Consider the following 15,346-nt stretch of genomic DNA (forward strand, 5'->3'; position numbering starts at 1 on the left):
AATATTTCTTGCTATCAATTTTTGCAGCATCTAACTTTGTTACTGGACTTATTGCTTCCATGGCTTGCTACTTGTTCTGGATAAAGAATTAGCTGTGTAGCTTTGGAAGCCTTGCCGTGAATTGGAAAGAAAAGAAATCATCACGATGCAGTTGTTCTGAATTGTACTTCTGTTATTACGGAAGTGAAAAGATGACAAGCTTGGCAAAAGACAAGAAACTAACTACTTATTTCCCTGCAGCCTTGGGCCCATGGATCATGAAAACTCATTATCTGTTGGCAGCTCAATGGAGCAACCCTGCTACTGATACCAAACAGATTGTTCCCGACAACCTTTCACTCAACTTTGCCACATCATTGCTGCTTGGACTTCCTTTTGAGTCCATTCTTGAACCAGTACCAGAAGAAGATGAAGTTGATGTTCCGGCCGATGCAGAACCTGAAGTTGGCTGTGAACCTGTTGCTGTCCTCATGCCCGAGCCTGCATCTGCCCCTTTAAAGATCTTAGCATCTGGTGAATCTGGTGGGAGATTGAGTAAAGAAAGCTGTATGAACAACAATTACAACACTGGAAGTGAGACTCGTATTATGCTCATCAACAAAACTTCTTTGCAGAGCTAATTCAAAGAGAAAACACAGGTATTTTCAATTGGGTGTTAAAAGTGTGACTAGAGAAATTACAGGGGCAGTCAGAAACTTTGGCGTCAATGTTGCATTTTGATGGCATTTGAAGTGCCAAAGTGGTAGTGACAGGGAGGCCCATATAGGGCTCAGTGCTCTCCTTGATGAGAACACACAGGCATTTGGGTTTGGCACTCTTTACTTTCTGGGTGTCCTGGCAGCACTGCTGTGTTGGCTTCTGGGCGGTGCCGCATACAAATGGAATGCAAGCGGCAAGATTGGTGAGCTGGTCTGCGCATTCCTGCTCATCTTCCTGCATCGTTGCTACTGCTACCACGGCCAGCATTGCTACCAAAGCGGACAATAGCGTAAGCTTCTTCTTCCCCATTTCTCTTTCTTGGTATGTAGTTGCTAAATGCTCTATAGCTATGTTCTATAAAGGGTGCAGTGGTGTGCTTGCAGGGGTTATATAGAGATTTGGTAAGTTAACTATTTATTACCTTCCAACATTTATCTTTGTTTGAACAGAGAAGAGTAGGAAATCTGTCTTAGATAAATTTTATTTAGAGTTCTTTTACAAAACGATGTTCTTGTTGATATTTATACATTGGGATGGGGAAAAAAAAAATCCTTCCAAAGTTGGCTGAATTACAGAAATGTCATGGCACATCATTCTGTGTGAAGTTTCCAATCAAATGTTGTGTACTTACCAGGTTGACCTGGAGAATTAATTAAAATCAAGTAACTGTTTTAGCTTTTGGAATACCATATCTGGATAGCTGTTGTATGCTGGACGTTTCCCTCAACCCCCCCCCCCCCCCCCCCCCCCCCCGGGCCCCTTTTTCCCCTTGTTATTTGAGCTCAGGAAAGGACATCATGACATCTAAGAATTCTGTACTTGTTTGAAGATTTGGCATTGAATGTACAATGGCTTGCTTTGGAAAATGTAATTTCCACCTTCCAAGGTCAGAGAGTGAATTCAATTCTTTTGACGTTTCACTACCCAAGACGTCTCCTTCCATCATATCTTCTGAGTTTTCACCTTCTGATTGTTCTTGTCACACCACTCTTATACCATGGGAGTATATTGTTAGAGGATAAGCAATTAGAAGTATGAAAGTTATATGAAAAAAAAAAAATTTTAGGTAATTGAATTGTTTAGAAATAATTTATTTGAAAATTGTTAGGTAAGTGTGTTTGATTCACTTAATTTTTTATTTAAAATTTGTTATATTTTTTTAATTTTTAATATTTAATTATCAATATTTTTCATAGAATAAGTCATCTTTTCTAGTTTTACTTGTTTGATAATTATTATTTTTCATGAAAATTATTAATTTTTTCTTGAAAAGTGTACCTATTTCAACTTAAAATTTGAAATAGACTTCAAAATCATTAAAGCCTAATTCACAAAAAAAGAAAAAAAATAATAAAAAAAAAATATTGAAGAAGCCTTGCAAACCTCAATTGTGGGTCAACTACCAAGCTTGGCAAGTTGGAACTTGGCAAGCTTGAGACGTGCAAAGGGTGGGAATATTAAGAAAGAGAAGAAGAAGACCAAGTAATTTGTACAAAATTGGAGGGGTAAATCAAGGATTGTACATGAACACTTCTTCCCTTTTGTAAAATGTATTATCTTTTTCTCCTTCTTGAATCACTTTTGGAGACGTAGGCCAAGGGGTAGGAGGGGCGACGATCAAGAATGACTTTTGGAGGCACAATGCAAGGAGGATGACGTTGTCGGAGACGACCATGGTGGTGGTCAAGACCACGTCTTGAGAAGTTAAGATTGAAGACATAATATGGTTTTTGAGAGAAATAGACGTTGCAGTTGGTCAAAATTGAGACGTCATGGCACTGCCTCTCGAATGCTCGTCGTCTGTCTCTTGTTGCAGATCTGTTTTCAGATATTTGGGGAGCTCATTTTTGGCAGAGATGACGACGAACAAGGGAAACATCCAACACTGAAAAGTCGAGAACGAAGAAGTGGTCAAATAGGAATAGAAACTTGAGGAGGAGAATGCATGAATTGCCTAAAAAATGTACTCTCCTCCTGTTTTGAGAATTTGTTTTCCAGTAAAAGTGATAAAAGGGATATCATGCGATTAAAGTTAGAATTTGTATTATCTAGAAAATATAGTTAATCAAATACTATTAAAATTAAAATTTATAGAGAAAATAGTCTTTTTTTCATTAAAAAAATATGTCCAATCAAACATGCACTAATTGAATGAATCCTGTTAGAAGTCCAATAGTCTATTGTCCTCTCATCTGTTTTGTAGGTTTGACACAATTGAGGTTAATAAGTAGAACAATCCCACATTTAAAGTGTAATTTTTTAATGTTTTTGGGGCGTAATGGGCAAAGAAGATGAGCATGAAGATCTTCTCAACAGTGGAAACGAATCATGCTTGGTTTTGATTTTGCAGTTTTCAGAACTGAGAATTCTTGAAATTTGTTTTTTCTTTTTTGGAGAAAATTAGTGAAAATTTTAAAGTGGTGGATTTCATGTAGATCTTATTTTAATATGTGAATGAAATGAAATGGGGATATGTTCAAGCAGTGTTTTTCAAACCAAATCAAATGGTGGCTTGCTTTTAGAATTATAACCAAATTGGCCCTAGAATTTCTTAAACGAGTCCCTGCTACTCTAAACGAGAATTATAATAAAATGTTGTATTTTAGTTATTTATTTTTGTTGTTTTCGGAAATTTAAGAATCTAACAACTTTGGGAATTTATTTTTTCTGCTTTTAGAAGAATTTGAAAATCAAGCCTATATATATATATATATATTCTGAAATCAAGAACAAGACCACAAAAAACATAACAACACCGTTAAGGGGATGTCCATTTATATGAAGAACAAGATTAAAACACACACACACACACAAAAAAACCAAAACCAACGTATGGAAGAGATTTAACCAACCAATTGAAGAATTTCCAACTGAAGAAAACAATTGCAAAATCCATTAATCAAAATCAACAACTCAAGACTACATAGGAAAATTGGGGAATTAAGGCATGATTTACACACTAGCTCCACTTCGCATCAGACAGGAGAATTGGCACTCTTCATTTTTTACTTTATACCTAAAAATATTTTCACAGAGAGAGAGAGAGAGAGAGAGAGAGAGAGAGAGAGAGATTACAACTGTACAGACCACTATACAAATTACTGCAGAACTCAATTGACCAACTTGATACCATCATATGCCTACATATCTTCAATTCTTTCTATATCGAAAGCCCAATCAGCCTTTACTCGTAGGGGTTGATTAGTTATCAATGCAATGGTGTGCTTTTCTTTCTATTGGTTTCTACTACGAAAGCTGATCCTCCCTCCCTCCATTCAAGCTGGGTGAGGCAGAAGCAGGAGGTTTGACTTGGTAAGGTTGCGATTGGGGAGCTGTAAGGGCATAAGTAAGCCTCGATGAGGAACTCTCTATTAGGCCCGCGACACCAGCAGCCGATGTCTGAGCATTTGAAGGAAGGAACAGATCATGCTTTTGGTCCTTATAAGCACTCCAAACCTGAAAAATTACAAGTTGTCAAATGACTGAAAAGTTCACAATGAAAACAATATCAATAAGATATTTACCTGGACCATGCACGCGTCAAACTTTATGGAGGAATAGAGCATGACAATTCTAAAATATCAAAGATAATATTCTAATAGGATTTCAAAAATATCAAAGATAACATTGAAAACATGTTTCTGATTTTACTGAGAAAAGCTACAAATTAGGGGCTGGCAACAGTTTGGGCATGGGATGGATTTGCCTTTTCTCCAACTTGAACGGATGGAAAAAAAGAGAGGCCATTTTCCGAACACTGCATGCGATCGAAAGATATGTTTCTATAGTTCCTACAGTTGGAAGTGCAAATGCAGCTATATCCTTTATATTTCTTGTTCTATCATGAGATATAAGTCGTCAACTCACAATCTTAATAAGTGACGCACACATGTTTCATGATGGATGCCTGTATCAAGTGTCAGAAGAATGTCCAATTCTAAATAAATAAAAACTAAAAGAACCAACTTAGGTGGGCATCTGAGATGTGTTCAAGTATGTCCAACTATAAAATGTCCAATACAGGCTTGGCACCTACGGGAAGAAGTTTCATGCTTGTTGGGTTCCAAATACCACTACAGTAGTATCAATACAAACGAACAATAGCAAACTCAAATACATTAATATAAACAACAAGAATTACAAGCATTAAAAAATTACACTATAAGATTTAAAAATTAGAAAGAGTTAGCATGCACAAAGAATCAGGACTTACATCAGAGGCATTTAAAATCTCACGCACTTTAGTACAATGAGCCCCCTCTGTAGCAAATGCATGCAAAACCTGGACAAATATATTCTCAAAGTATCAGCCACAAAACTAATGAAGTCACAAATTATTCTCACCTATGTTAAGAGGCACCATTAATGCAGTAGAGTGACAGTAATTGTAAACTAACAATTTGATTTTACCTAGATGACATTCCTTTGCCTAAATATAAATGCTAGATAAATAGTAGTTAAAAGACCCTTTATTTAGCTTGGAGACCACCTCTCATCTTATAGTTGGTTCAGGTTGGCATCAGGAGTCAGTCATGTTTGGTTTACACAAATCTTTTGAGTAATTAATGCAAAAGAGATTCAGGCCTTTGGTTTCGTCCTCTCCGTTTGTACATGGACGGTACCTCCTCTTTACTCTTTTATTAAAAATTGTTCAAGTTGGAAGCAAACATTTTTTTTTTTTTGGTTAAGGGAAAAACCTTTTTAAGTCAACTTCAGAGTTCATTCCCGCTTGACAAGAAGAATACAGCTAAATGTCATTGTAAGACTGACATCAATATAAACTAAGAAGTTCATCCCAGGACAAGTGACTCATGTAGCCATGACCTTTTCATGTCAGGGGTAAGGGACATGTAGCAAGTGACGGAATACACCATGTTTCTCCATACAATAACTTAATAAGAAATAATTAAAATAGTTCATGATAGAAAGCCCCTCTTAGGAAATATAATGAGGAGAAGAGGTGACAAATACAATTATTGGAGTGAACTTTCATCCCTATTATACAAGCTTCAATGTGAACAAAACTTATATTCTCCTATAATTATCAAAAGGGAATAATCAATTTATTAGGTACAATGAGAAGACCATGATGTAGTGGAATTGTTCCATTGGAATAGTAACTATAAGAACACATTTTCTCCTTTTGTTTTTGGGTGGGGTGGGGCAAGAACAAGAGCACATGACTTATTACAAATGGCATACACCTACCTCAATGGCAAGCACCCGTCCAATGGATGCTTCGGATTCATTCCACTTCATCTGAGAGCAAATACCATTTCTTCCCCCAGCCCTCCAATCAAGAAGACCAAGAAGCACCTCAACAAGACCAACCCTGCATAATTGACAACAATTTGTTTCGAAGGAACGTGGATAAAAAAGTTAGATATCTGTTTTCTCATAAAATAAAAATAAAAAGATAACGGGGCAATTTAACTGCTGATTATTGTAAAAAAAATCATCTTCTCTATCAATGCAACCCTGAGGAACTCCTCTTACTTGGGCACAAACGAATCTTATGTTCTTCTGGAGAAAGATTGACATCCTGCTATTTGTTACTCACAGTAAACTATATAATTGTACCAAATTAACAACAATCAACCTATATAAGATGTTTTACTCTCATCCTTATAGGTTGAAGACAGAAAATAAAAGTAAGCCCATGAATTGAAAGAGACAAATAAAATTGATGTGTAAATGACATGTAATCCTAACACTATATTTGTGCTAAATGATTTGAGATTCTGGAATTCATTAAGACTAAATATATTCTAATTGGATCATATAGTGAATTGGTTATGAATCTTGCCATATACTCACTTAAGTCCTTGTGCAACAAGTGCATCCCTTGCTCGATTTCCAGCAACCACAACACGTTTTAGTGTCTCCAGTGCTAATATGCTTCCTCCTGGCCATCCAATAGCTTTCATTAGAAGTGGAACAACCTGAAAGAAAAGCAACAAGAGTCAGCAGATGGATGCAAAATAAATAGCACACTAGCATGCATATCTGACAATAAAATTCAATAGAGAGCATTCATCTATGAACGTGAAAGTGCTAACAACCCAAAAAAAAGGAAAAAGGCTCAAAACTGAAGGTAAGAGCAAAGAGAAAAAGGTTTTCATTGGAGGAACCAAAATGAATATGCATATTATGATGGTCAACAATATTCTAAGAACTTATTTAATGGTGTGTCCGGAAGTCTGGAAACCATCTAAAGATACCCCCAAAAAAAAAATGAAATATACTACTGGGCTAAATACCTAAGCCAGTCATCTTTATAGTAGTAGTAACATATGAAGTATGTGCGCATCATATTGCCAGAAATAACACCCAAGAATATTATTAAAAAAAAAAAACAAATTCAACATGGCAAATCACATCTTTAAGAACACTACTCAACAGTAGCACGTGGCAATCATGAGTCTCATTTTCACAGACAGAAAAGGGGAAACTTGGAATAAAGTACTAGTACGAGGAGATAGGACATAAGCATACCTGAGGTGTTCCAACACTAGTAGCTGCCATTGCTTCAGCACAAGTTGTACTAGCTGCTAGTTGATGCAAAACTCTTAAACAACTGAGACGGACACGTTCTTGTGGAGTTGGTGAACTTGGCTGTGCCGAACTGTCTTCTGTTTCAAACCTTCCATCAGCATAACCACCATTTTTCATCTCCCCTGAGGACATTGATTCTCGCCTTGCTTCATAGGCAACTGCAGACACTAGTTTTGGCACATATCCAAGATATCCAACATGATCAGCAAGGGCAGGGTGTACTCGCAATAAAGAAACTAATGCAGCTGACAGAAGAAGAGGGAGCTCAGGATCAAAAGCCTGGTCAAAATGTGTGGCAGCAATGGATGAAAGATACTGATCTAATAGTCCTTCCAAAAATCTCTTCGGATTTCTAAGAGGAAATTTAGGATCTTTCAGGAATAGCCTGACATAGATTCCTCCAACCTACATAATCAGAGAGAGAGAGAGAGGGATTAGCAATAAGCATGAATAGATTCTTGTGAAACAAAAGAAGGATATAAAAGGTGATACCTGTGGCTCATCTCTCATTTCCTGTTGGGCAGATGCCTGCTCAGGCACATCCCAATCAACAACACTGCCTTTCACCTGTTCACGATATAGATCTGATGCCATGGTTGCAATCTGTGCAGACAAAGATGCTGCCATTGCTGGTGTCCACACAAGCTCTGGAGTCTCTGTTGTTTGCTCAAGTGCAGAAACAACAGCTTCACCAGGTCCATCTCTAATAACAGATACTAGGCCATCAGGCAGAAATCTTGCTAGTGTTATGGCCACTCTGGGCCCGTGCATTGGCTGTCCAACAAGCTTCCCTAACAAAGAGGCAGCCGCTGCCCTCTGCTGAAGGGGAACTTCCTCTGTGAAATAGAATTCAACTGTTAATGACACTTTTAGAGGTTACTGTTAATAGAAAGTGAGAGAAGTAGTCGACCTTGCAAAGGAAGGAGAAGTTCAAGAATATACACCACTCCACCATGCTTGGCAGCTGCCCATGCAAGTTCTGGAGTGCTTGCCAAAGCATAAAGAACATGAAGAGCCCCTTCACGACAATTAGGGGAAGAGCGAAGCAATTGTAGCAAAAGAAGAAGGCTGGACCCATCTGCAACCATGGCCTCCAAGCAAGGTGCATGTGTGGTCAGGAGTGATAATACAGTCAAAGTAAGTTGAGGAATGTTGCTTTTTGATGCAACAGGAACAGAAAAACATTCAAAAAGTGGTAATAGCTTCTCCTTGGCAGAAAATTCAGATGCTAGCTTTGGGCTGCTCGTCAGTAAGTTCTGCAGATTCAATACAAGGATACCAAGGTAGATTAATTCCATGTTTGAAATAGCAGAGAGAAAGGAGGGGGGGGGGGAGAGATAATCTAGTTCACTTCGTTCAATATAAACAAATCAGTCCTGCACCTGAAGTGAAGCCAATCCAAACTGAAGGTTCTTAACAAGTTCAATATCCTCCTTGCTCATAACTTTTCTATCGGAGACTGCTGGAGAATCATCAGCAGCAGTATGTCCATTAATTGATCCATTGCCAGCATTGGGTTGTAGTTCAGTTTTCTCAGAGGCTGATCCACATGCCTGAACATCTGAATCTGCAGAATATCTATGGTGCACTAGAGATGATATAAAATCAACAAGAGCAGAACAAAAAGCTTCTGGTTCACTAATCTCAAAATCTGGTTGATCATTGTAGACCCTCAGGTAAACATTGCCAATAAATAGTTCGGCTGACAGTGCTTCATATACAAAGAGATGTGAATCTTTCAGGTCATATGAACCATCTGGACCTTGGTTTGCACGCTGTTGGTCCACAAATTTCAGTAGTTCTGCTCGTGTTGAAGAGTTCCAAATAATCTGCAACCAAAAGAGTGATAAATTCATATATACAAACAAACATGCATTTGCTTATATTCAAAATTGGACAAGTCACTTCCATCCCAGGCTAAGAAAGATGAAGAATGAATACTTGCCTTTACCTTTGAGAAGCTACATATGCAAATGAACTATGTCACATGGACTTTCTAAACTCACAAAGTGTCAGACATTTTACACTTTAAATAGGATATGAAATGTGTTCAACATTGTCAGTTGGTAAAGGCTTGATAAATAATTTAAAATAAAGTAAATACTCACGAATATGCATAAAACTTTATTTTATGCATGAAAACTAATATACTCATATGAAAACACAATTTTACAATATTTTAAATAAATATTATTTAAAATTTTAAATTTAGCCATATCCTTGTATCCTAGGACATGGGAATTAAATGACTCTGCTGCTTGGAGACATACTTGCACTTGAGAAAAATACCCAAATCCATGTAACATAGTTGAAATAGATCATTTATTTTTGAACCACCAATTTTCTATAAGCATCAAATTACACCTTCTAAATGCCCCCACATGAGAGCATTTTAACCATACTCTAAGTCAAAGGGTGTCCCCAAAGTATGAGACTCTGCTTTGCAAGCAGGGTGGTTGTATTTATACTCAACCTTCCTCCTACCTTTTTGCAAAGAGGCAGTTTCTACAACTTGAACCTGTGACCTTTTATTTACAGAGGAGCAACCTTACCATTGCTATTAGAGGTTACCCTCTTTTTGATCACAAAGGAATCACCAACCTTTTTGGTTACAAAGAAGCAACCTTACAATTGATACCAGGCTTGTCCTCTTTTTGTCACAAAGAAACCTGTGACCTTCAACTATACTATGACTACTTGAAAGAAATATAGACCAGGCCCTATACCTCAACCAGACTGCAAGAATCCAGGGATATAGAGAAAATTATCTTTTCAGTTGATCCTCACCCCACAATTTTCAGCCCTTTGACAAGAAAATAATCAGTTAACTTTTACTATAGGGTTAAAATGTAAAACGCTACTCATGACTATCAAAAAAGAAAGTAAAAAAAAAAAAATGTGGAAGTTGTCTAATCGCGTTGCAAACATGAAAAATGCATATACTGGCAGCATTTAGAACATCTCAAGTATAATGTTGCAATCACCAAATACTCTTTTAAGTGTGAAGTTATAATGTAATACTTTATCTCAAAAAATTAATTTCAACATCCTGACATTGTAGGCCTGATTACTGACAAGAAGAAATAAATAGCAAACCCTGCAAGACTTAAAGAAGGCTGCTTCATCACCATACCAAATGTCTATGATTGATGGTAACTCATAAAAGTAACCACTGACTATTGATTAGTGAAGTTACTAATGCTATTCACATTAGAAACTTCACTTCCAAATCTAGATTTATATTATGAGCATTCATCATTCATATTCCTGAAGGCCCAGGGGCAGATAAAAAATGTAGAAACTTCTCTGACAGGACCCACTAAAAGAATAATTATACATAAACAAATAGAAAGTGAATCAACAAGCTCGAAAGCTCCTCCCCTTCCTCCAAATCAAAAACCCAGAAAGAGAAATGGAAGAAATTGCAGACATCAGGTTTTTGTCCTATCAAGCAAATAAATACATGCAGCCATGAAGAAAGATGACATGGAATGATTAGGCATTCATAGCATTCCCTGACCTTCCCCCCTCCCCCCCACCCCAACCAAAACCACACACACCCGCCCACACCAAAGCACTTCCAAAAGGGAAATATGCAAAAAGAAAAACAGAGGAAAAAGCTAGCAATCACCTCTGGTGATTCCAAGTTGGCATTTAACTTTGATAGTAGTTCTTTTGGTAATGGCTCTTTTAGCATACTAGCAAGTTTAGGAGTTAGCAGAGCTCTGAGAGCATTAGCTGCAGTCCCATTATAAGGTGTTGAATTCTCATCAGTACCCAAACCACTGAGCCTTGACAAGGCCTGAGATGCCCGTATGGCATGCAAATTTTTGGCAACTTGAACACTAGCACCAACGCCATGTGCCCCGATTGCATCAGATTCCTCTGCGGTTGAATCATATTGAAGCAATAATGGCAAAAGGTACCTGAAATAATATCAAATTTAATGCAAAACGAAAAAGAGAGTTAAAATAACAATGCAAGATTAGAGGACCTGAGGTATCATGCTACCACTTAGATACTTGTGCTAAATAACCTGAATTCATGCATGAAACTAATAAACAGAGCAGAGAAGCAACTATATTAGCATAGTGCCCAAGTGGTTTGGCCAATAGTGGCCCAAGCACATGAGAATGTCATTCAGCAAGTCTCTGAAAACTCAATTCGTCCCAAAAAGAAAAATTCCAAGTTTGTGAATTGTTTTTGGCACGTGGAATAGGTAAAATAGATAGCATAGTAGATATCCAAGACCATATGCACTTGGTGCACAGTCATATAAGTAGCAAATTTAAACAGGATCAGGCAGGTTTAATTGCATCCCATTCAATTCACACACAATAATGAAGTTCAGTAAAATTCCATTACTTTTGATCATTCGAACTTGTTGAACTATGGCCTCCATGATTGCCCTTCCCTTTTGCTCTTCTTTGAAAGCAACAGCATTATTGCAAGATTTCTGGTCTATTTGGAATGTATCTATAATTAGGAGATTTTTTTTAATAAATAATAAGATCATATAGAAAGAAATGGAGTGAATCATAAACCTAAGATGCCCAAGTACAGACACAATAAGACATGACACTGACGGGATTTTTCAAGAAGACTAGGACCTGATATGGCAGGAACACATCAATCAATAAATCATACATTTTACACATGGGCACAAGAATAGCTCACATTCTATGTAACATAAACAAAAAAATGATTAGAAAGTCATAATATACATGATGCAAAACTCTATTTTCAAAGTTTAGGAATTTAAGATTCTTAAAATTAAAATTTTACAAAGTGAGGGAGGTCAAATAAATATAAATCTACATTATTTTTATTTCATACTTGATTTTTAAATTATACTTTTAATATTATAAACTGGCTCTAATCTGTTAAATAGGTGGACAAGCAATATAGTGATGGACACATGCATCTCCCAAGTGACAATAGTGCAGCTTGAAAGTAAAATAATAATAATAATAACACTGATAAATGATAATAATAAGATATGCTTGATGAGCATCTGACATGCATTTAGAAGTTTATGATGGGAGTGGTGTCTAACACAGATGATCAACATAAGACATCACCTTCCTAGGAGCGTTCACACTTTTTAGCCTTGTACAAAAGATGTGAAACCTATCAATGGACACACATGTATAAATCATCTAAGAACTCCATGAAGAATCAAGATATTACTATAAGTAACTTCCCCAACAGAAATATTTTCTCCAATGGCATTTGCAAGATTGGCTGATGAAGTTCATGATAATTCAGTTCCAGAAAAAAAAAAAAAGTTCATGATAACTCAGCCTAGAAGGAATTGTAATGGTAAAGACAGATTTACAAGCCATTGTCTTTAATAGGGCAAACAATTCGACTACTCATGAAAAGTTTAAGTTTATCCACTTTTATTTTGACCAAAAAAACTTCCATGTTAATAAGGAACTTTTTCAATCCCTTCTACAAGAATGATGTTGAAAATTTCCATCAAATCCAATATAGATGACAGATGGGCTAGAATAACTTGGGTTACTCCAATTTGAATCTTACATAAAGTAGGTGAATCATTACGGCCCATCCTATTTTTTGTTGCTTTACCAAATAACTATTTCCATCACCCATGCAGAATGCCTTGAACCTTAGAAACCAAAGTCAAATCTATTAATTAAGACAAGGTCAAAAAAGATAAGTAGTAGAAAAAAAAAGGGGCATCACTCAGGATACTATGTCATGAAAAGCACTAGAAATTAACAAATGTCTCCCCAGGATTCTGCCCAGCAAAATAATAAATTTACCAAACTACCTAGGCTCTTAATAACTAAAATGAAAAAAAAAAAAAAAAGTATGGAAGTTTAACTGAAAACTAAACCACAATTATGATTTAGTTGCACCCTACACTTGATAATGCAGAACCCAAGCAAGTTCCATTATGATTATCAATCTTCCCTTGTTCTTTTATCTTACTCAACATTTTTAGAGGGGATGCTGAAGTGTCATGCAAGAAATTTAGTCCATCATACATTGCTAGACAAATACGGGACACGCCAGCTTCCCATAGCAATAAGATGTCTATGCAATCTTGATGTACAACTTGAGAAAGAGAGTTCTCAATAATGAAAATAAGTTTATAGAATTCCAAAAGTTTGGGAAGTCATAAGCAACAGAAAGAAACTACATTTGTAAATTGTGGTTCAAGCATTGCCACGAACACTACAAAGATATCTATTTTGACCTCTGATGTCCATTACTTTCAACTGTTCTCCTTGAGCTTTATTATTGGTGATTTCTTTCACCACTGTAATAAGAATCCAGTAAGAGGGAGCAATAGGATTAGATCTACCTATTCAAGCACTAAAGGGCATCTAAAATTGAACAAGCCACTGTGGTAACAGGCAAACAGACTAAGATCTATTAGAAAAATGAAGACGAAACAGGTAGAGGAAATGGAAAGGAAACAGTTAATAGGTTGGTCACAAGGATAAGGAATAAGATATGTAGTGCAGGGTTGTGCTGTTGAGCAAGATGTAAGACTCGGCAGGAGAAAAAGGCCTTCAGTAAAAGAAAAACCATAAATGGAAAACCTAAGAGGATAAAGTAAAAGGAGCCAAATTACCATAACACACCAGCCTTCAGTAAAGCTGCTTGCAGTTCAGAGGAGACTGAAACACTAGCAATAGTCTCAAGGGCAGCATCAACAGCAGCAGGTACAAGCTCTAATTCAGTGCAGTGAACAATGTCCTCAACAAGTCCAGAAAATTCAAGTATCTCAGGCCAGGCACTTTCAAACCTGCTTAAAACAGAAAATGTTCGCATGATATTTGTAACAATAATGGCAGATGGTTCACTTGCAGGGGTAGTTGTCTGGACAACACACATGCAGCGTGAGAGAAGAGTTGCAAGAAGCTGTATTCCACCATCTCTCACAAGTTCTTCACCATTCAGTGAAGAAGATGCACACCTAAAACACGGGAGAAACAAGAAAGGTTAACAAAATTATCAGCAGAAACTCAAAAACAAAATACAAATAGAAGTCATCAAGGAACTGAAAAGAGAAATCAACAATAACAAGAGAACCAACGTCAGCCAGATGAGCTCAGAAGCTGCAATAAGGAGAGGTGCTCTATCAGAAGAAAGAAAATTGTTGTCATCATTGTCCACTGTGACTGCATTCAACAGCATGGGATATCCAGCGTATTTAAAAGGCTCCAATACATTTCCATATCGTCTGTATAGGATGCATTGCCCCTTCAGTAAAAGAAGTAACCTCCAAGCTTGGGGACCTTGCAACCCTTGCATGGTAGCCTATAAAAAAATCATGTCAGAAATGGTTATATTCAGAAAATTACAATCTATGATTATTAAATGAAAATTAGAGCACAATCATAACAAAAGGCTGGAAGACATGTTTCCATGCCATATATCAGAAATAGAGAAGGTAGTGGAGGGAGGAGAGGTGGGAGTAACAAAATGAATCTATATGCAGGATGCTCATTTATTAACAGGTAACCCTCAAAGTATTCTATTTCTTATGCAGATATTTTCAACTTTTCCTTGTAAGGTTTTCTGAGGTTGGGATTCTTGGAGCATGCATTTCCCAAAACTATTCAACCTAAGGACAACAAAAAAAGATATTTGCTATCCAACAAACCACAAAACAAAATTTCATATTCCAAAGATCTTTTTCAATTAAGTTGGATATGCTTCATATATGCCCAGTAAAGTCAGAAATCTATAATACTGCAAAAACATCCTAATTTTTGTATAAGAAGAACCCAAATAACACCAACTAGAAAATTAGCAAAATGAATTTCAATACATAGTTTCATGCCTTACTGAATGATTTCAAAATTTTACTTTGTTTAAAGAGATTGAAAAAATATTCTGGACTCATTCATCTACCATACTAGTCAAATGGTTACTGATCCTAACAACATTTGCAGCAAGGCATACATTTTATAAGTTCATTCTAACATATCTCATCAGGAGCCTTGTGCACTTTTCTGCTCCTCTCAATTATGACCATGAGGTCACAGAACAAACCATGAAACAGCCTCTTTGTTTAGAGAACTACTTAAAAATGGTTAACAAATGTTAATTT

At 36.7% G+C, this 15,346-nt stretch overlaps 2 protein-coding genes across 2 annotated transcripts in view; both read right to left on the reverse strand.

Moving 5' to 3' along the window:
* Nucleotides 1–621: 621 nt before the first annotated feature.
* On the reverse strand, nucleotides 622–1,008 carry LOC127805703 (non-specific lipid transfer protein GPI-anchored 14-like). The gene has a single exon (XM_052342458.1). It carries the CDS (start codon nucleotides 1,006–1,008, stop codon nucleotides 622–624), a length of 387 nt encoding a protein of 128 aa, XP_052198418.1.
* A 2,562-nt stretch (nucleotides 1,009–3,570) lies between these two features.
* LOC127806613 (dnaJ homolog subfamily C GRV2) overlaps nucleotides 3,571–15,346 on the reverse strand; it is a 35,310-nt gene continuing 23,534 nt past the window's right edge. Inside the window, exons 12-22 of the mRNA XM_052344000.1 lie at nucleotides 14,327–14,550; nucleotides 13,862–14,206; nucleotides 10,886–11,180; nucleotides 8,637–9,083; nucleotides 8,165–8,510; nucleotides 7,747–8,090; nucleotides 7,195–7,659; nucleotides 6,517–6,641; nucleotides 5,908–6,031; nucleotides 4,913–4,981; nucleotides 3,571–4,155 (exon numbers count right to left, since the gene is read on the reverse strand). Coding sequence (XP_052199960.1) covers nucleotides 3,946–4,155; nucleotides 4,913–4,981; nucleotides 5,908–6,031; nucleotides 6,517–6,641; nucleotides 7,195–7,659; nucleotides 7,747–8,090; nucleotides 8,165–8,510; nucleotides 8,637–9,083; nucleotides 10,886–11,180; nucleotides 13,862–14,206; nucleotides 14,327–14,550 — 2,994 coding nt within the window. The 3' untranslated portion in view covers nucleotides 3,571–3,945. The remainder of the gene's footprint in view (nucleotides 4,156–4,912; nucleotides 4,982–5,907; nucleotides 6,032–6,516; nucleotides 6,642–7,194; nucleotides 7,660–7,746; nucleotides 8,091–8,164; nucleotides 8,511–8,636; nucleotides 9,084–10,885; nucleotides 11,181–13,861; nucleotides 14,207–14,326; nucleotides 14,551–15,346) is intronic.

Source organism: Diospyros lotus, chromosome 7 (genome assembly GCF_014633365.1).
Source record: "Diospyros lotus cultivar Yz01 chromosome 7, ASM1463336v1, whole genome shotgun sequence".
NCBI classification, from domain to species: Eukaryota; Viridiplantae; Streptophyta; class Magnoliopsida; order Ericales; family Ebenaceae; genus Diospyros; species Diospyros lotus.

Excerpts from the sequence above, each read along its gene's own strand:
- LOC127805703 (XM_052342458.1), bottom strand. The coding sequence starts at position 1,008 with ATGGGGAAGAAGAAGCTTACGCTATTGTCCGCTTTGGTAGCAATGCTG.